Raw genomic sequence first — 18,375 nt, forward strand, 5'->3', positions numbered from 1 at the left:
TTCATTACGCAAGGAACACACAAAGCACCACAGGAAAGAAAGGTATCTGTAAGGAGCCCCGTAGCGGGTGTGTTTCGATGTGCGAACCTACTTATGACATCAACGCCTTCTCGCCCACAGTGAAAGTACTGTACTGCAGCACTAGCACCACCGGGAAGGCAAAGACCTGCGGCACAATAACAACGACCACAGCCCGAGAAGTGTTTTGCCATGGCTGAAAAATACCTTAAACTAGGCCAACGGGTGGAACTGTCCGGCAAGGATGTGCGCGGTACAATCGCCTACGTCGGGATGACCTCATTCGCCGTCGGCAAATGGGTCGGTGTGGTGCTGGATGAGGCGAAAGGCAAAAACAATGGATCGATTAAGGGTCAGCAGTACTTTTCGGTAAGCCCCATCCGATCTTTGGCCGATCTTTGGCCGATCGTTTGTGTAATACCTGGTTTTACATTGTAGTGCGAAGAAAACTTTGGCATGTTCGTGCGGCCAACGCAACTCGTTTACGTCGACGAATCCGGCAACCCACTGGAGGATGCTCAAACTCCAGACGAGAAACCTCGATCCCGGCTGAGCAGGTTCGTTCCGAGTTCCGGTTGTGGAATCGAAACCAAATGATACGATATCCGCGCCCAACTCCGTATCCGCTTCGTGTCCTTCGTTATCCGTGCTCTGTCTCCATCTCTGTCTTTCTATCTGGCTATCTTTCCTTACCAATGTCTTCTCTTCCCATTCATATTCTTCCATAAAACTCGGTTTGTTGTTGTAAACCTCCTGCTAGTGCCAAGCGGGCCACTGGCCGAGTAAAGTAAGTGATTTGATCGTGTTTAAAGAGAAACGCAATTCTGCATCGCAAATGATCGCTTGCGCTCTCGCTACAACCATAGTCTTCTGTTTGATCATCGATCATTGAGTGATACCGACCGACTGAAAGCTTCTTGAGAACTACAAGCTAGTTTCATTCTCACATTGGATTGGCCAAAAATCGATAGATAGAGTGCCGCTTCGTTACAGCACTAAACCCTAGATCATGGTACACCAAATTATCATTCTGCATTAGTTCTCTGTCCCTAGGACGTTAAATGTGTTACTACTAGCGCGCTAAACATTATTAACGCACCGCCAAAGCTTCGAATTAGCTCAAACTTAGTTCGAGGATCACTTCATACTGCAGTTTTTCGGTCCATCACAGCTGTGTAGCAACGCCAAGCCTTCCGCAGGGCCAGGCTTCAACGTTCTAATCGGAAAATCTTCTTATTTATCCACCTTTTGTGCCGCCGATTCGAAACAGTGCAAGCTCGGTGCGTTCGCTGGCCTCCATGCCAGGGTCGACACACACGTTTACTGCAAAACCAACAGCGTAAGTGATAATCGCGTGATGATCGCTGAGTTCCGGTAGATGTAGAGGAGCCCTAGGCGCTGTTTGTTCCCTTTTTTCCTTTTTCGGTTGTTTTGAAGATTTCTTAGAATGTTCGCCGTTTTCCGTTTGTAGTTTTGTAGCCTTCCCGATCATCCATCTGTTGTCATCGTTTCTTCTTACAATCTCTCTCTCTTCATTTCATTCTTCTAGTTCTAAAGCAACACTTCCCTGTCGTAGAACTAATCCTGTGTGGTAATTGTACAATTTAATCACAGTACTTTCTCTCTTTCTTCCCTCCCGTTTTAACCATCGGCCATCGACAAATCGACCTCAAAATAACTCATCCTCGCGCCACCACCATTTTGCTCCACAATTGCCATTGTTCTATTGTGTGTGTGTGTGGATTTAATTACTAACAATTCATCCCCAATATTCTACCGTGGTCGGATCGGAGGGTCACAATCACCGTCATCGATCATCATCATCATCGCCCCCACTCGCCGGGCGGAACAGAGTTCGCCGGAAGTCGCCGGTTAAGCAGCCGCAAACGAAGCGGGCCTCCATGACCATGACACTGTCAACATCCAGGTTTACTTGCCTTTCTATCTCTCTTTCATGCCTTTTGTGGCCTTTTTTTGTTTGTGTCCTCGATCATATCACCTTGCGCCGTGATCGTTTCAAAGCATGGGGCTGTGGGATGGATTTCACAATTGCTTTAGAATCTTTTATTTGCTCTTTTTTCGATTTGCTTGCCTTCTTTGCTTTTTCACACTTCCCCGGGTCTCATATGTTATCATCACCATCCAATCAATCTTGGCTGCAATCGCTACACCAAGGTTTGGCACGCTTTCGTTCCGATCTTACGTTCGTTCGCACCATGCCCAAGGTGCACCATCGATCTTGTGTTCCTCTCCGTACGCACCGGTTGTTTTTATTTGCACAACAGCCGTAGATAGACGGTTCCTTGGTTGGGTTCGTGCCGATTAACCACAATTCCCCTTTCCTTTGCAGCTCCCGGATGTCGCTGAACCGGAGCACGAGTTCGCTTGGCTCGAAAACGCAGCTAACCTCGCCCTCGGGCAGTGAACCGCGACCCGGCGGTCAATCATCGATTCCCACCCCGGTGGGATCGTCCATCCCAACCATGGTCAAGCAGCCGCTCGATCGTCACGAACCGCTGCAGCGATCGCACATGAGCCCCCCGGAGTCGCTGCAAACCTCCAAGCGTGCCTCGTTCGTCGAGACCGGCTTCGTGGAAACGCTCAAGCCCCAGTTTACGCCGGGCCAATCGCTGACGTCCCCTTCGCCGGCCCCCACCCCGGTGCCCTCGTCCAGCGCCACCGAGGACCGTATTCACATCCTGCAACTGCAGCACGAACTGGACGAGCAGCGCCGGGTGAACGGGGATCTGAGCGAAAAGCTCGAAACGCTGAAGCAACGGCGGGCCGAAGATCGCGATCGGTTGCGTGAGTTCGACAAGCTGAAAACGCAGTACGAGCAGCTGCTGGAATTTAAAAGCAAAATCATGGACGCGCACTCGTCGCTGCAGCGCGAACTCCAGCGCGCCAAGCAGGAGGCCAAGGACGCGATCGAGGCACGCGATCTGCACAGCGAAGAGATGGCCGAGCTGTCCGAGAACGTGGAGATGATCACGCTCGACAAGGAGATGGCCGAGGAGAAGGCGGACACGTTGGCGCTCGAGCTGGAAACGGCCAAGGAGCGCATCGAGGAGCTGACACTCGATTTCGAGATTCTGAAGACGGAAATGCAGGAAAAGCTCACCTCCGGTGGCATCAGTGCGGTCGGGGGCGCCGGCGGCGATGGGTCAGCCTCGACGTACGAGTTCAAGCAGCTCGAGCAGCAGAATGCCCGGCTACGCGAAACTCTCGTCCGTCTGCGTGACCTGTCGGCGCACGAGAAGCACGAAATTCAGAAGCTCGAGAAGGAGCTGGACACCAAAAAGTCGGAAGTGGCCGAGCTGCAGCGTACGAAGGAAAAGCTGTCGTCCAAGATCGACGAGCTGGAAGCGCAGCTCGGGGATCTGCAGGAGCAGGTCGATGCGGCCCTCGGTGCGGAAGAGATGGTGGAACAGTTGGCCGAGAAAAAGATGGAGCTGGAGGATCGGGTGAAGGCGCTCGAGGAAGAGGTGGCCGAACTGGAGGCCCTGGAGGAAGTGCACGAGCAGCTCGTCGAGAGCAACCACGAGCTGGAGATGGATATGCGCGAGGAGCTCGATTTGGCGCACTCGGCCAAACGGGAGGCGGCCCGCGAGAAAGAGGCCGCCCTCGAGACGATTGTCGATCGCGATCAGACGATCCTCAAGTTCCGCGAGCTGGTGCAACGGTTGAACGACCAGTGCCAGGAGCTGCGCGATCGCATCAACCAGGAGTCTAGCAAGCAGCAACAGCAGCAACAAGCGAAGGATACGGCCCTCATCACGGAAACGATCGATTTCAAGCAAATGTTTGCCGAGTCGAAGGCTTTCACGCGCGCCATCGATCTGCAGCTGCGCCAGATCGAGCTGACGCAGGCGAACGAACACGTCCGCTACCTGTCCGCGTTCATGCCCGACGTGTTTATGGCGCGCGGTGGCGATCACGATGCGATCCTCGTGATACTGCTCGTCTCACGGCTCGTCTTCAAATCGGGCATCATCGTGAGCCAGGCACGGGAACGGTTCTCCAACGTACCGCAGATCGATCGCACCGCCATCCTCGGCGGGCACGAAGTGGCCCAGTTTGGCTTCCGATCGCGGCTACTGCACCACGTGCACAACCTGCAGAGCATCATGCACCAGTTCCTGTACAGCATGACCGGCTGCAAGGCGGACACGCTGCTCAAGATCGGCGCCGCACTGCCGGAGATGCAGGCGCAGGAGAAGATGATCGACGAAATCATCGATCTGCTGAAGGTGAACCAGCTCGACGAAAACTCCTCCACCGACAGTAAGTAGTGGCCTCCGTCCGTTGTACCATATCGATTATTGACCCCCTCACCGTGATGTTGCAGATCTGGAAAAGTGTGGCACGTTCTTCAACGCAATGTACGTGGTGCTGTTGTCCGGTGACGATTTGGTCAATGAAACGCAAATCGTGCGTGACTGTACGGCTTCGATTGCGGCGGCCTGCGATTCGATCGCGAACGATTCCACGATCATCAAGATGCTCATCAAGGTAAGGCGCAGGATCGGGCGCACCCGCGCACTGAAAGGATTTTTTTTTTAAATTTGGTTTCGATTTCTCCCGCAGCCCGGCGATGAAACGAGTGACTCGGGACTGCTTCTGCAGTACATTCTGCAGAACGTGGAGAATGTTCGCCAACAGTTGAAGCTTGTCAAGCGCCGACTGCCACAGGACGTGGCCATTACGAAGTGCAACCTGTCGGCGAACACACTGCGCAACCTGAAGGGTACGGCCGAGGCACTCAACAAAGTGATGAGCGTACTGTTCTACGCCGCCCGGCAGTGCCTGCAGCTCGTGACGGTCGACCCGGAAACGGAAACGTCCGTTCCGCACGACAAACTGTGGGAAATCGTGTCCGCCGGTTGCGAAAAGATCTACGAACAGGACGATCTCGGCCCATCGCAGAACCTGCGGCCGGTGCTGAGTGCCGCCAGCACCGATATGGGCCAGTTGGCGCAGTATCTGCTCGATCACGAGTATGAAATTGTTTCGGCCACCAACACTGGCAAACCGGAGGAGAAACCCGTCGCACCGATCATCGTGCGAGCCCAGGCTGTGAAGAAGCAGCTGGAGGAAACGAAGACACTGACGGCCACGCTCGAAAACCGCGAGGCCGAGATCCGGCAGCTTAAGCTGGCCGCGAAACTGAAGCAGAACGAACTGTCCGAGATGCAGATACGCAAGGATTTGGCCGAGAAGAAGCTGTCCGTGTTGCAGCAGGATCACGAGACGAACACTACCCGGTTGCAGAAGCACCTGGATGAAGTGTGCACCAAACTCAAGCAGTACGTGTACCCGCCGGGCGCGTGGATCCGTCCGTTGATTTAATAATTTTCTTCCCGTTTCTTCCCGCCGCAGGAAAGAGAAAGAATTCGAGGAAACGATGGACCACCTGCAGAGCGACATCGATTCGCTGGAGAGCGAAAAGAGCAGTTTGCGCGACAAACTGAAGACGTTCAGTTCGCGTAAGGTCGACCTGAAGACGACGACGGCGCTGGACATCTCGGCCAGTTCACCGTACATTGCGCAGGAGTTGTCGCTGCTGAAGCGCGCCTTCAAGGACGAGCGCAGCGAGCGGCTAAAGGTGCAGGCGAACGAGTACCGCAAGATACTGGCCGGCCTGGAACCGCTGCACGTACCGCAGCCGAAGGACGAACGCATCCAGGAGCTGGACCGGGAGATTAGTCGCGTCAAGCACGATCTCATCATGTCGCTGGTGCGCGGTGCCGAGCTGCCCACCACCCGGACGGTGCACGGGAACGTGGCGAAAACGATTATCGACCACGAGAACCGCCAGAAGCAGCACCAAACACAGCTGCGCGCCAAAGCGGAACAGTTGGCCTGCGACGTCGTGCACGAGTATCTTCAGCGGAAACCACACCGGGCGGCCAAGGCGGACTTTGCGGCCTTTCCCGCGAACGAAGTGTCCGCTGCGTTCCGGGCGAACGTGAAGGTTTAAGGTTGTTTCGCAGATGGACTGATTTTTGTGTAAGTTTAGCGATTATTTCGGCTGGATTTGGGAGCCCAAATACGAAGCTTCGCAAGTCTTCTCGCGCATCACACGTTTTTGTTGGTCCTGTTTTTAGCTGATCCGTTTCGTCCGTCTCATTTTGTACATTGGTTGTATTTATTTCCTATTTAAGAACTGTGGCGTTGCGGTGATCGCAATATGTTTCATAATCTTAAGTCGTGAGATGAGGGGGGAGAATGCCGTGATCGTCGCTTCATTTCCACGTGATCGTGTGAATGCGAGTGGATGTGATGTGCAACGTTGCAGTGCGTCAGCAGCGCGCAAATAGCCTCGTGTGAATCGGTGCTTACGTTTACAATTTAATCCCTTCAGGTATCGGCAAAATGACCCAACCAGCGCGCTTATAAAGTGTAATTATGTAATGATCTAGACACACTCACGCACCATTCCTTTCCTGCTTCTGTTGGCAGCAGCGCGAAATAAATAAATACGCTCCGCCGTGATATAAGAATAAACCCGCCTAATCGAAGATGTTGTTTTTTCTGAACGAAATGTGCCATTGGCAAATGACATAGGAACTTACTACTTCGGATCATCCGGTAACCGGGCGGTCATGACCTGCAATAGGGCATCCCGCCACCGCCTTTGTCCGTTAACTCGCCACAGCCGGCGATCTCCATTGTTTCTCCACACATACGGGGCCAAATATCGATCTGAGCATCTGCCTCTCGAACGCGGGTAAGAGGATTTTGTCAATTTCGGACCGAGCCCATGTCTCAGATACGTATGCGAATGGTCGAACAAAGGTCTTGCTCTTGTTGAATGTTGATAATCTGATCAGTAGTAGACTTCCTTCTTCCGAATCCTCTCTTCAAAAGGATAGAGGAGCAGGCACTCGGAAACCGTGGCCGTTTCTCGAAAGCCCGCTTTCCAGCCGCTTTCGCAATGGGCTTGAAAAAACACAAGAACCCCGATATTTGTTTCATTCGTTTTGAATTGTTTTTATTGTATCTTTTTTCATCATTTTTTCGCGCTTGGACACTTCTAAATCACACAAATTACACTTCCTTACATTACAATCAGTCGATGGGAGATGAGAGAAACAAAGGAAAAAACGAACTGAAAGGATCCTAACCTGCCTTCTCTGCCCTAACTTTCTCTACTAACGGTGCGTGTATTCCACCCGCCTTATGGTGCTCGTTGCGCGGCGGTTTCGATCTTGATACCGAAACACGATCGCGAAAACATATCCGGACGCGACGATTTTAAAACAAAAACACGCCTCACAAGTGCACGCACGCACGCACGCACGAGAGTATCCTAAAGGCTAGTAAAATTAAAGAACAAGTAGTAGTTTAAACGGCGCCCTGCGCTTCTCCAAAAGTGCGTGATGAGAGTTGATGATGGTGGGAACTTCGGAATAGAATGTGTCGCGTGGTACTCTTTTTATCCCTGATTCCTTTCTCTCACTCACCACGCGACACACGCGGGGCCCACTGCTCGCTCCTGTCCTCTCGCTCTCTCTCGCTCAATAAATATAAACGTTATTCATGGAAATCAAAGCGACAGACTTGAACAAAACAAAAACAAGTGGGCGGTTAACGCGGCGCTCCCTTTCGATTGAATCTTGACTTGTCTTTTACGGATGGAGGACTTCTATCGGACCAACTGTGTGCGTGTGTGTCTGTGCTTAGCCGGATGATCTTCGCAGCCATACGCCTATGGCTGTTCGGTTTGCTGTGACGCGCCCATCTAGAAAATAAGATGAGCTGCTGCTACGGACGCCGCTCCCTCTCTGACTTTGACCATCCGTGAACCGCGGGGTGAATCCTTTCGCGAGAAGCCCGGGACGGAAGGAAGATCGCAATGATCGCAGCGTCGTGTGTGTGTTTTGAAGGCGATCCCCCTCCTTTGGTGGCAGCAGTTCGGAAAGACTATTTTCCTATCTATCCCCCCCAGCAGCGGATCAGGTTCGCTTGTTGTGTTTTCGTTCGATCGTGCTCTCTCTCTTACAGTTCATCCTTTAGCTCATCGTCGTCACCGGTACCGCCGGCGGGGGGAGGTGCACCGCCACTGTTGGCGTACAGCTTGGCGATGATCGGCTGCACAATGTCCTCCAGTTCCTTCTTCTGCTTCTTGTACTCCTCCACCTCGGTGTCCTGGTTGTCTTCGAGCCACTTGATCTTCTCGTCGATCGCTTCCTCCATCTTCGCCTTGTCGTCGTCCGATACGCTCGCGCCCAGTTTGTCCTTCGAGGCGAGCTGGTTCTTCAGGCTGTACGCGTAGCTTTCGAGCTCGTTGCGGGCCTCGACGCGTTCCTTCAGCTTCTTGTCGTCGTCCGCGAACCGTTCGGCGTCCTTGATCATCCGATCGATATCGTCCGGCGTCAGGCGGTTCTGGTCGTTGGTGATGACGATCTTTTCGCGGTTTCCGGTACCCTTATCCTCGGCCGACACCTGCAGAATGCCGTTGGCGTCGATTTCGAACGACACCTCAATCTGCGGGATGCCTCGCGGTGCCGGCGGAATGCCGGTCAGATCGAACTTGCCGAGCAGATGGTTGTCCTTGGTCATGGGACGTTCGCCCTCGTACACCTGGATCGTGACCGTGTGCTGGTTGTCCGAGGCGGTGGAGAAGATTTGCGATTTCTTCGTCGGAATGACCGTGTTCCGGGGGATCAGCTTCGTCATCACACCGCCGACCGTTTCGATACCGAGCGTGAGCGGGTTCACGTCCAGCAGCACGATGGCGTCCGTGTTTTCCTCGCCCGACAGCACACCGGCCTGCACGGCCGCACCGTAAGCGACGGCCTCGTCCGGGTTGATGCCCCGCGACGGTTCCTTGCCGTTGAAGAACTCCTTCACCAGCTGCTGCACCTTCGGGATACGGGTCGAGCCACCGACCAGCACGATCTCATCCACGTCCTTCTTGTTCATGTCGGCGTCCTCCAGCACCTTCTGTACGGGCTTCATCGTCGAACGGAACAGATCCATGTTCAGCTCCTCGAACTTGGCACGCGTGAGGGTCTCGCTGAAGTCGTCACCCTCGAAGAACGATTCGATCTCGATGCGCACCTGGTGGCTGGCCGAGAGGGCACGCTTGGCCTTCTCCACCTCACGGCGCAGCTTCTGCACCGCCCGGTTGTCCTTCCGGATGTCCTTGCCCTTCTTCTTCTTGTACAGCTTGATGAAGTGATCCATGACGCGCTGATCAAAGTCCTCACCACCCAGATGGGTGTCGCCGTTGGTGGCCACCACCTCAAACACACCGTTATCGATGGTCAACAGGGACACGTCGAAGGTGCCGCCGCCCAGATCGAACACCAGCACGTTCTTCTCGCCGTCCTTCTTGTCCAACCCGTACGCAATGGCGGCCGCCGTCGGCTCGTTGATGATACGCATCACAATCAGACCCGCGATGGTTCCGGCATCCTTCGTCGCCTGTCGCTGGGCATCGTTGAAGTACGCGGGCACCGTCACGACCGCGTGGGTCACCTTCTTGCCGAGATATGCCTCCGCCGTTTCCTTCATCTTGCCGAGCACCATGGCGGACACTTCCTCCGGAGCGAACACCTTATCGCCCTGGCCGGTAGACACCTTGATGTGGGGCTTCGAGTTCTTCTCCATCACCTTGAACGGCAACAGCTTGATGTCGTGCTGTACCGTGTGGTCGGTGAACTCGCGGCCAATCAGACGCTTGGCGTCGAACACCGTGTTCTCCGGGTTGGTCGTCAGCTGGTTTTTGGCCGCGTCGCCGATCAGCCGCTCACCGTCGGCGGTGAACGCCACGTACGACGGCGTGATACGGTTGCCCTGATCGTTGGCAATGATCTCCACGCGGCCATTCTTGTACACACCGACGCACGAGTAGGTGGTGCCGAGATCGATACCGATCACCGTTCCGATGTCTTTGTCCTTTTCTTTCTTCTCCTCCGCCGTACAGACCACGACGGCCATGGCGACCACCAGGGCCGATAGCTGTAGTAGCTTCATAGTGTGCAGCCTGTTGCGGAAACAAGAGAAAATGGACCGGGGATTAGTAACCACTCGCAGTTTGCCACGTGAAGTAAAAGATCCTCAAATCAAAAAAGAGATCATAAACACGATCACTCCCCACCGCAGTGTGCCACATAGTCAGGGAGATGCTTCAAGGCTCACATCAAAGGCCACGTCAGATCCGAGGCACTCGAACAGCGGGAGATTGCAACAAAGTCCCGCACACGCCTGCTTGTGTGAATAATCGACCCATTGGTTGCCTAGCAGAGGTTTGATGCTAATTTACATTCTAATCATGTCACCATCGCAGAGCGGCTTCACGGGGTACAGATCGAAAATGGGAATAACAACCGTTAGGTTTCTTGACCCCATTGCCCACACGGCAGAGACGCGTTGACCCATTTCGTTGCGGCATCGAAGCGGGACCTCCCCGTTACCGTTAACCTTGAGTTTCAAACATCAGTTGAGCGTAGGAAATTTATGAAAACTCACTTGCGGGTACTTGTTTCTGGCTAATAATGCACGCTTGAAATAGAACTAAGCTTCCTTCGGTGCTGATTCCGGAGGCTTCCCGAGCTCCCCCTTTTCGAAAAGAACACGTCAACCTTTCGCGGGTGCTACGAACACCACTGCAGAGAGCTCCTCTGTCTCGCTCTTCTCGAAGAGCTCTCTCCCGGATGCGCTCCAATGGGCGCTCTTCCTCGCTCGCTTATCCTACTACAATCGGGATCGTTTCTCAGGCACTTCTCCTGTTCCTGTTTCTCTCGCCGTTCTATATGGTTACCCGTGCGTGCAATCAACGAGAGCGTGGACTGCACAACCACCAGAGAGTTGAAACCATTTTCTGCCAACACACCGCACACGAACTCCCATCAAATCTCCACCAGGACACACGTTTCCGGTGGTAAACGGTATGAAAGGTTCTAGAATATTTTAAGCGTTGGCTGCTTAGATTGATAACCGCTCCACACAAGCTCTGATTTCCCTGTGTGTCGCACGGAAAATAATCCTATTGTCGCCATTGTCCCAGTGATTCTCGGTTCTAGCGCACGTTTGGCAAGCACAGCATGGCCCCCCCATACCCAAACTTGATTGGTCGTTCTCGGTCAAAAAAACTTACGTTTTGTTTAACTATTGCCTCTGTAACAGACTCACGATGATCACAGGATTCGGGATTGTAACACCCAACTAAAACCTATTCAAATCACTTCTTTCGCGTAGTTCCTCTGCGAAGCCGTGTAATCCGATTGTCTCTTCTCTGTTGCTGAATGGAAATTGAGCGATCCGCTTTCCCCGTTGCCCGAATAAATGCTCCCGGTGAGCGAGCGTGTAGCGTTTTCCAGCCGCTTCGTGGACCAATCAGAGCAGACCACGACCGATGCCGGTTCAACTGACGTACCGTTGTGTCAAACGATTTTCGATTAATCCTCGGCCGTTTTCTATCCTTTTTTTAGTCATTTTGTTTTACCTGTGAAGAATCATAATTTCGTAACAATAATAGCCGTTCTAGATGTCTATAAATCATTAACAGAATCAATAGAGACACCTTCCTGAATCTTCTGGAAATGTCGGCGCTCCTTCTGGAAGATAGTGTTTTGTAAACAATTTCCAGATTGCAGGAGAAAGTGCCCGAATGTACGTGAAGTGTGCCCCTCGCATTTGTGCCGACCCTGACGTGTATTCACGCAAATACTACACATCACTTGAAGAACAATTAAAAGAAAGATAAGAATCTAAATGCAATAATGCAAGTGCAAGATCTTGAACCAATCATTGAGAGGGAGATTAAGATTAAAATGGAATTATGGAAAAGCAGGGAAAACTAAATTTCTTAATTTTTAGAAAATGTCTAATTTCGAACAACACGCGATGTTTTGGATGCGATGAATTTCATTCCGGCGTGCCCGATGTCAAACATGTAAACAAACAAATTTTCTGCGGTGATCCCTGTAATTTGTACGTGCTGTCCCCGGTTCCGTGCAAATCTACCACAAACCATAATGCAACGCAACTTGACTCAATCGAAAGAGGCTCTTTTGAAGTCGTACAATTCACGGCTCAAAGAGGACATCCGCAGCATGCGGGAAAACTTTGAAGGTGAGACTTTTCCAAACACCCAATCCCACCGGATGACCAAAACTTCTGCTCCTTCCAGAAATCATCCGCTTGGCGAAGGGAGAAAATGATACGCAGCTATCGAAGATCACGCAGTGCGAACAGGATACGTACGAAACGCAGGTCCGCGCCGCCAACATCGTGCGTGCGGGCGAGTCACTGATGAAGTTGGTGTCGGACATCAAGCAGTACCTCATCCTGAACGATTTCCACTCGGTTAACGAAGCTATTTGCAGTAACTCGACGCTTTACCGCAACACCCAAAAGGACCGTGACAACAAATTGATGCACGTACGCGATGATATGGCGGCCGATCTGTACGATCTGGAGGAGGAGTACTACACGAGCATCTACAAGTGATCACCTTCTTCAGTAGATATTGTATTATTTAACATTTTATTCCATCAAATCAATATAAACGATCTCCACCAGGAATCGGTTCAGTGTTTGCCTTTTTTCTTTTTCGTTTGAAAGCGATCCAGTACGGTTTTTGGTTCGAGCGGTATAAAGTCTGGACTCTCGTCTTCGGCCAAGATTTTCTGTTTCTGTTCCAAGACCTCCTTCGCCGCCTCACGGAACCGGGCGTCCTTCACGTGTTGCTTGATTTTAACCAGCTTTGCCTTAGAGACACCTTTCCGCTTGCGTGGCTCAAAGTTGATCTTCGGCGGTTTCAACGTCAGCTGCTTCACTTTCTCGTCCAGGCGTGCCTTCACGGAAGGCACATCCACTTCCGTGATTTGGTTGGGATTGAGAGAAATGAATTCAGCCGGAATCTTCTCCAGCAGATTGTGAACCTCCTCTTCCTGGCGCTGCGATCGCGACTGGTACGGATTCGACTCGAACGTGTCAAAGTTGGGTTCCCCTGCGCCGGGTACAATCAACGAGCTGAAGCCCTTGTCGGTGCCAACGCCGAGAATGTCTTCGAACGGGCAGAATCGTAGGCCGGAGACGGTGCCGCTCATGCGCTGGCGAATGTACGGTTTGAGTTCCGCTGCATCAACGCCATGATTTCGGCGATACACCTCACACACGTTGCCCATCGACAGTGCCAATAGACCTCGCTGTGAAAGATCGATTTCGGTGGCCGCCGTATTTGTGTGATACGTTTCCAGTGGTCCCTCCAGCATCCGTATATCCCAGATCTTGACTTTACGATCCAATGCCGCCGTCGCCATATGCATGCCCTTCGGCTCGATCGCCAGTGCCGTCAGCTGCAGCGGATGGCAGAGCATCTTTGCCAGAGGTTCACGCACGGTCGGTGACCACATCGACACGACGCCTTTTGAGTCACCGATGCAGGTCACTGCGTTCCACGGATTCTGAGTCATCACGGACACTCTGCCTAGCCGAGCGCCATAGTTTCCCACCATCTGACCCATGGACACGTCAATCCACGACAGGAATCCAGTCTCGCCGGCACTGCACAGCAGGAAATGGTACGGCAAGTACTCCAACCGAAGACTCCGGTGCATCGCTTTGACGCAGTGCAGCTCGGTGCCTTTCCGATCGTAGACGTGCACCCAGTTCTTTTGGGCCACCGCGTACATAGTGTGGTTCATGAGCCAAGTCACATCGTGTACCGATTCCATTACGTTCATTTCACACAGCAGCTTCTTGCGGGCCCAATCGAACGCGGCCACGTGGCCCCGTTTGCCGCCGAGCAGCAGGTACTTTCCATTTTTCGTGTATCTCATCCGATAGGGGCCAAAGTCGAGGGCGAGGTTAAAGTGTTTCTTTGCCGTTGTTATGTCCACGTTGTCCACAATCTCTTTCTGTGTGATGTCGGTCGTGCTTTCGCCTTCGTCGGCCTCGAGGTAACCTTCCTCGCCGTCGAGCAGAATCTCGGCACGAGCCGCCTGTTCCGTGGCGTACTCAATGTTGATGTCTTTACGTTTTTCTTTAAGTTTGTGAGCTTTCGATTTAACACCGGAAAGATCGAGACGCTCGCCTCGCGAATGGCGCATGAGGGCCGCTGGGTCTATAGGAATTTTGACTCGTTCCGGTTGCTTTTTCCTTCCATATCCTGCAGCCGACCCGTGGTGTCGCTTTCGTGGCGCGAATTTCTTTTGTGTATCTACCACGATCACTTTCATGTTGGTAGGTTGTGTCGTACCTGTTTTGCGGTCGTTTGGCTTTTGCGTCGCATCTTTAGTTTCCGACGCTTTGGGTTCCTCAGAAAAGTATCGCTGTGCTTTCTTACCCTACAAAAAGGATCTTATATTTCTCTAGCATACTTTGAGGCTGTATACGAAGAAACTTACCATCGTGAAAGAATAAGTTATTGCAATGTTTTCGGGTAGTTCTTATTTATTCCAACAACCAAACCATGCTGTTTTTCTTGTTGCCGGCGGTTGACAGTTCTGACGTTGGACCCACAAAAAATGCTATTTTCGCCATAGGACGCGAAATATTGTTTGGTAATTATCTTACGTTGACCCAAAGGAATCAACATTTGGTGCTACAATTAACAAACAATATGCTAATTGTTTGTTGGCTCGGTTATGCCTTAAGGCATCGATTCAATCAATTGATTATGATTTAGTTGGTTAATTGTTCGACCCGCAATTCGCCTAGCTTTTTCACCGGGAACTCTCTGACTGTCGCTGTCAAATTTCTAAAGCGCTGGAAAAAGCAATCACAAAAAAACAGTGAAAGCAAAATTAGCACCTTTTGTAGAGGAAGTTTTGTGCTTGTTAAAACTGCAAGATCAAAGCAAACCTGGTTCGGCACGCGTTTCCGTTTAGTGACGTCTCACACGGAAGTGTCGGAAGTTTCATCAGCCGCCGGCGACTGATGGTGTTGTTGCACTGTGCGTCGTTCAGTGAAAAGCAACTGTGTAACGTAGAAAAGGCGCATTGAAAAATCGGTCCCCAAACTCTAACGGGGGCATGGTGAACGACGGTAACAAGCGAGGATTCAACCAAATGGCCAATCGGCAACGCTTCAAACCGGGAAGCGGGAAGCCCCAGCAGCTTCCGATGAACGTTCGCAACATGGGCGCGATGCTGTTCGATGCGAACCAGCTCGGCGACAATCCCGGGTTCTTGGATTTCAACGATGACTCGATGAGCTTCGGGATGAACGGTGCCGGAAACAGCAACAATGGTGATTCCACAGATCTCACAGGGGATATGAATGGAATGGATAACAATCAGAATGGTCACAATGGAATCGGTAATCGACGGATGAATCCTTCCCTCAAGCGTCCTCTGAAAAACACTGGTAACACTGGGATGCGTCCGCGTATGAACAACGGAGCGAACCGGGGGGGCAATTGGGTGGGTCCGATGGGGCCACCGAATGTGTTTTCAGGTCCTCCACGTCGTGGTCCAATGCATGCTCCGCCGGCATCACAACCATCGTTCCGTGGTTCCGGTCACAGCATGGGCATGCGGATGCGTGGCCCACAGAACACCCGATTTGGATGCGGCCCACCGGGACCGATGTCCTTGCTGTCGATGAACCCAGCCATACCACCTCCGATCCCACCGATGGGTGGTCAGCCGATGGTGCCGCCCCTCGGCATGGGCCGAATGATGCACCCGCCGCACCGCCATGATGGGCCCATGCGGCGGTACGGAAACGGCGGCCACTTTCAAGCCCGAGGGATGGGACCACGGATGAACAGTTTCGCCCGTGACGGAGCCGCTCGACCCAACGGAACGATGCCGATGGGTGCGAATGGCAATCGGGCGCACCCCAAACAGAGCAACAGGGAGGAATATCCGCTCGATAAAGCGTGGGTTACGGACGAGATCAGGAGCGAACATCAGAAGAAGACGGATCTCGCCAACCGGCTCAAGGGACACCGAGATGATGCCCTGTTCGCTCAGTTCAAGGTGCAACGGGATAAGTTTGTAAAAATGTACGAAACCGCCCGCCTCGAGTTCATAGGAAAACACCCGGAACAGGTAAGTTAACCACGCAAATTACGGATCAACCATGGCAAGAAAGCGATCGTATCGATCCCATTTTGTCGGGGCTAATGGGTTGGTTCGGTGCGATGATCAACCGTTTGATCGCCATCGAAACCGGTGCGGGGTATGCCTTAGACCGTGGCACCGTGGATGTGCCACCGCTTTGGACAAGTTGAAGTTCGCTTTCCGTTGCCGTGTCTGTTGATTGCATATTCCCATAACCGTAGCCATTTGCAGGTCCAACGACCGCACTTTCCCCCAAAAACATAAATGCGAAGCTTAGATTGAGCCAGAAAAAGATTCTTATGCACATTTAAAATTCAATTCTTAACACAACTCGTTCCAGGATGTTGATAAAATCTTGACCGAGACGGTATGCAAAAAGGCTCGTATTGAAAATGACACAAACACAAGCGCTAAAACAGAAGCTCCTGTTTCTGATGGGTGCGTAGCATCGGCTACGGCCACTTCTTCCCACTATTCTACCGATTCACCGGAAAGTGCCACGCCGAGTGCCACTTGCACCAATATCGCTTCTTCTGCTGCCAATGCTACCACCAGCACTATCGATACCAATGAATGCACTGAAATCACTTCTACTTCTGCTATCGCCGCAACTGCAACCGATAAACTGACCGAATCAGCCGCCGTGGAAGCGTCCGGTCCTGAGGGCACGATAGCGTAAAGAAACTATGGCGCAAACAATTAAACAAAACTTCTTGAGATCTTGAGCAAAACAGAGAGCAAGAGATGAGAGAGAGAAACTGGGAGAACATTGAAGAACATTGCACCATCGCTGCAACCATTCGAGAAATCACTACAAAACAGCAGAGCAGAGTTTTTGGATTTTGTTCGTCCGTCGGAACGGAAGCCGGCGTATTCCGCCAAGTATACCTACTCACCCGGTTCACGTAATTGTTACACACCATAATAAAATAGACCGTACATATTGAACACGAAACAGTACCGTAATCTTATTTGCAAACGATACATAAACCTCCTAGAGCCCACCAAATGTTAAACTTGTTCAGAAGATGAAAGTAGTTCCGATTCTATCGATGATGCCGAGCCTCTTATGGTTCGATATGGGTCACAGATATCATACAAATTTTATTACACACTGGCACTGTCCGCAGCAGAATTGTACAAAACGCCCCTCCGGAAGACGCAAGATTTTAACCAGCCACTGATAGAGAATAGCGCCAGTAGCACTTGTTGATCCCTGATGATACGATTGAGTGGAGCGAATTCCAAAATGAAATGAAGAGGTACCGAAGAAGTAATGGCCAACATTGGATTGTTGTATAATAAAACATTTAGAAAGATCATGCCCAAACCTTGAAGCGCTTGAACAGAAATAAATAGTATCAGTAGTAGTTTGGCTTGGACTGAAACGGAATAAAACGGAAACTCTGCGCCTCTGTTTGTCGGAACCTATAGAACAACAACAGAAAATGATCGGCAGCGCCCAGACGAAGTAATCGATGGCAAACATCGAACCGTCTCGGGAACAGCGCGAGCGCGGACATAAATAAGAAACTCTAACAAAACAGTATATCAGAGCCGTACAACAGAGACTAGCTTAGATTGAAACTCTTTAAGGAATATTCTACGGAAATTTTGTTTGAATCAATTTAGATATCCACCTCGGTATGGGGTTCTCGAGCTCTCCTCTCTTGTATCTTCCTTCACTAGTTTGCCAGCTTTCAATCAGATTCAGTTTCGATTCTTGTAAAACATTGCTTTCTTTCTTACACGGATCACACGGAACGAAAGACGCAAGCAGTAGTTTATTATTTACTAAAGAATCAATTAAATTATTGTGGTATTTAAGTTTTGCGAGCTGTGCCCGAGCGTGTGCTTGACTTGTAAACATATCAAATTTATGTTTTCACCCTCGTGGACGTGGGACCGTTAGTGACGTAGGACGTGTACCAATTGATATTCATAAAGTTGCATTAAAACTGTATGCTCATCACTAATTTAAGAACCAATTTTACCTCACTTTAACAGTTTCAGTAACAGTTTGAAGGCTTTGTTTAAACGGACGCAGCACTCTTGAAACCCGCCGGAAAGAGTGCTTTTGTCACTAGTGCCCCAAAAACCCATCCCTTCTAAAGCGATCCGTACGAAAGCGTGTTGTGTTTAGCACTATCGTTTGCTAGTAGGTGATTTCAGTACCCTCATCGGTGTGTAGAAGAAGAAATGCATTTCCGTATCTCTACAGGTAACTAGCTTACTAGTTGAATTACTTAGCTTTCGTTGGGTACGCCACCAACCCGTTTTCGCACGTGTTTTCGGCATTTGAAAACCCTAGACCCGCTCACTTGGCATTCCG

The 18,375-nt window shown here is 51.4% G+C and overlaps 5 protein-coding genes across 6 annotated transcripts; 3 read left to right on the top strand and 2 right to left on the bottom strand.

The window, feature by feature from the left end:
* Positions 1-176: 176 nt before the first annotated feature.
* LOC128275789 (dynactin subunit 1) lies at positions 177-6,223 on the top strand. The gene is made up of 6 exons (XM_053014411.1): positions 177-387; positions 457-575; positions 2,369-4,302; positions 4,367-4,530; positions 4,606-5,324; positions 5,398-6,223. Exons 1-6 carry the CDS (start codon positions 211-213, stop codon positions 5,996-5,998), a joined length of 3,714 nt encoding a protein of 1,237 aa, XP_052870371.1. The 5' UTR covers positions 177-210; the 3' UTR covers positions 5,999-6,223.
* A 772-nt stretch (positions 6,224-6,995) lies between these two features.
* Positions 6,996-11,259, bottom strand: LOC128275084 (endoplasmic reticulum chaperone BiP). Of its 2 annotated transcripts, none has more exons than XM_053013468.1 (2): positions 11,126-11,259; positions 6,996-10,012 (listed from the first exon to the last, which is right to left on the bottom strand). In XM_053013468.1, exon 2 carries the CDS (start codon positions 10,000-10,002, stop codon positions 8,020-8,022), a length of 1,983 nt encoding a protein of 660 aa, XP_052869428.1. In that variant the 5' UTR covers positions 10,003-10,012; positions 11,126-11,259; the 3' UTR covers positions 6,996-8,019. The 2 variants fall into 2 exon arrangements, with proteins under 2 accessions (XP_052869428.1, XP_052869429.1); XM_053013469.1 differs by lacking the exon at positions 11,126-11,259 and adding an exon at positions 10,498-10,588.
* A 703-nt stretch (positions 11,260-11,962) lies between these two features.
* LOC128275086 (mediator of RNA polymerase II transcription subunit 22) lies at positions 11,963-12,549 on the top strand. The gene is made up of 2 exons (XM_053013471.1): positions 11,963-12,102; positions 12,161-12,549. Exons 1-2 carry the CDS (start codon positions 12,006-12,008, stop codon positions 12,478-12,480), a joined length of 417 nt encoding a protein of 138 aa, XP_052869431.1. The 5' UTR covers positions 11,963-12,005; the 3' UTR covers positions 12,481-12,549.
* On the bottom strand, positions 12,500-14,460 carry LOC128275085 (WD repeat-containing protein 46). Its single transcript, XM_053013470.1, has 2 exons — positions 14,382-14,460; positions 12,500-14,321 (listed from the first exon to the last, which is right to left on the bottom strand). The coding sequence occupies exons 1-2, from the start codon at positions 14,382-14,384 to the stop codon at positions 12,561-12,563; spliced, it is 1,764 nt and encodes a 587-aa protein (XP_052869430.1). The 5' UTR covers positions 14,385-14,460; the 3' UTR covers positions 12,500-12,560.
* A 548-nt stretch (positions 14,461-15,008) lies between these two features.
* Positions 15,009-17,315, top strand: LOC128273167 (DNA-binding protein K10). Its single transcript, XM_053011091.1, has 2 exons — positions 15,009-16,031; positions 16,384-17,315. Exons 1-2 carry the CDS (start codon positions 15,009-15,011, stop codon positions 16,720-16,722), a joined length of 1,362 nt encoding a protein of 453 aa, XP_052867051.1. The 3' UTR covers positions 16,723-17,315.
* The last annotated feature ends 1,060 nt before the right edge of the window (positions 17,316-18,375 follow it).

The sequence above is a fragment of the Anopheles cruzii genome, chromosome 3 (assembly GCF_943734635.1).
Source record: "Anopheles cruzii chromosome 3, idAnoCruzAS_RS32_06, whole genome shotgun sequence".
In the NCBI taxonomy this organism is placed as follows: domain Eukaryota; kingdom Metazoa; phylum Arthropoda; class Insecta; order Diptera; family Culicidae; genus Anopheles; species Anopheles cruzii.

Coding starts and splice junctions, on each gene's coding strand:
- LOC128275789 (XM_053014411.1), top strand. CDS start 211: ATGGCTGAAAAATACCTTAAACTAGGCCAACGGGTGGAACTGTCCGGC. Junction 576..2,368: donor CCTCGATCCCGGCTGAGCAG/GTTCGTTCCGAG, acceptor TTTCCTTTGCAG/CTCCCGGATGTCGCTGAACC. Junction 5,325..5,397: donor GTGTGCACCAAACTCAAGCA/GTACGTGTACCC, acceptor TTCCCGCCGCAG/GAAAGAGAAAGAATTCGAGG.
- LOC128275084 (XM_053013468.1), bottom strand. CDS start 10,002: ATGAAGCTACTACAGCTATCGGCCCTGGTGGTCGCCATGGCCGTCGTG.
- LOC128275086 (XM_053013471.1), top strand. CDS start 12,006: ATGCAACGCAACTTGACTCAATCGAAAGAGGCTCTTTTGAAGTCGTAC. Junction 12,103..12,160: donor CATGCGGGAAAACTTTGAAG/GTGAGACTTTTC, acceptor TGCTCCTTCCAG/AAATCATCCGCTTGGCGAAG.
- LOC128273167 (XM_053011091.1), top strand. CDS start 15,009: ATGGTGAACGACGGTAACAAGCGAGGATTCAACCAAATGGCCAATCGG. Junction 16,032..16,383: donor TAGGAAAACACCCGGAACAG/GTAAGTTAACCA, acceptor AACTCGTTCCAG/GATGTTGATAAAATCTTGAC.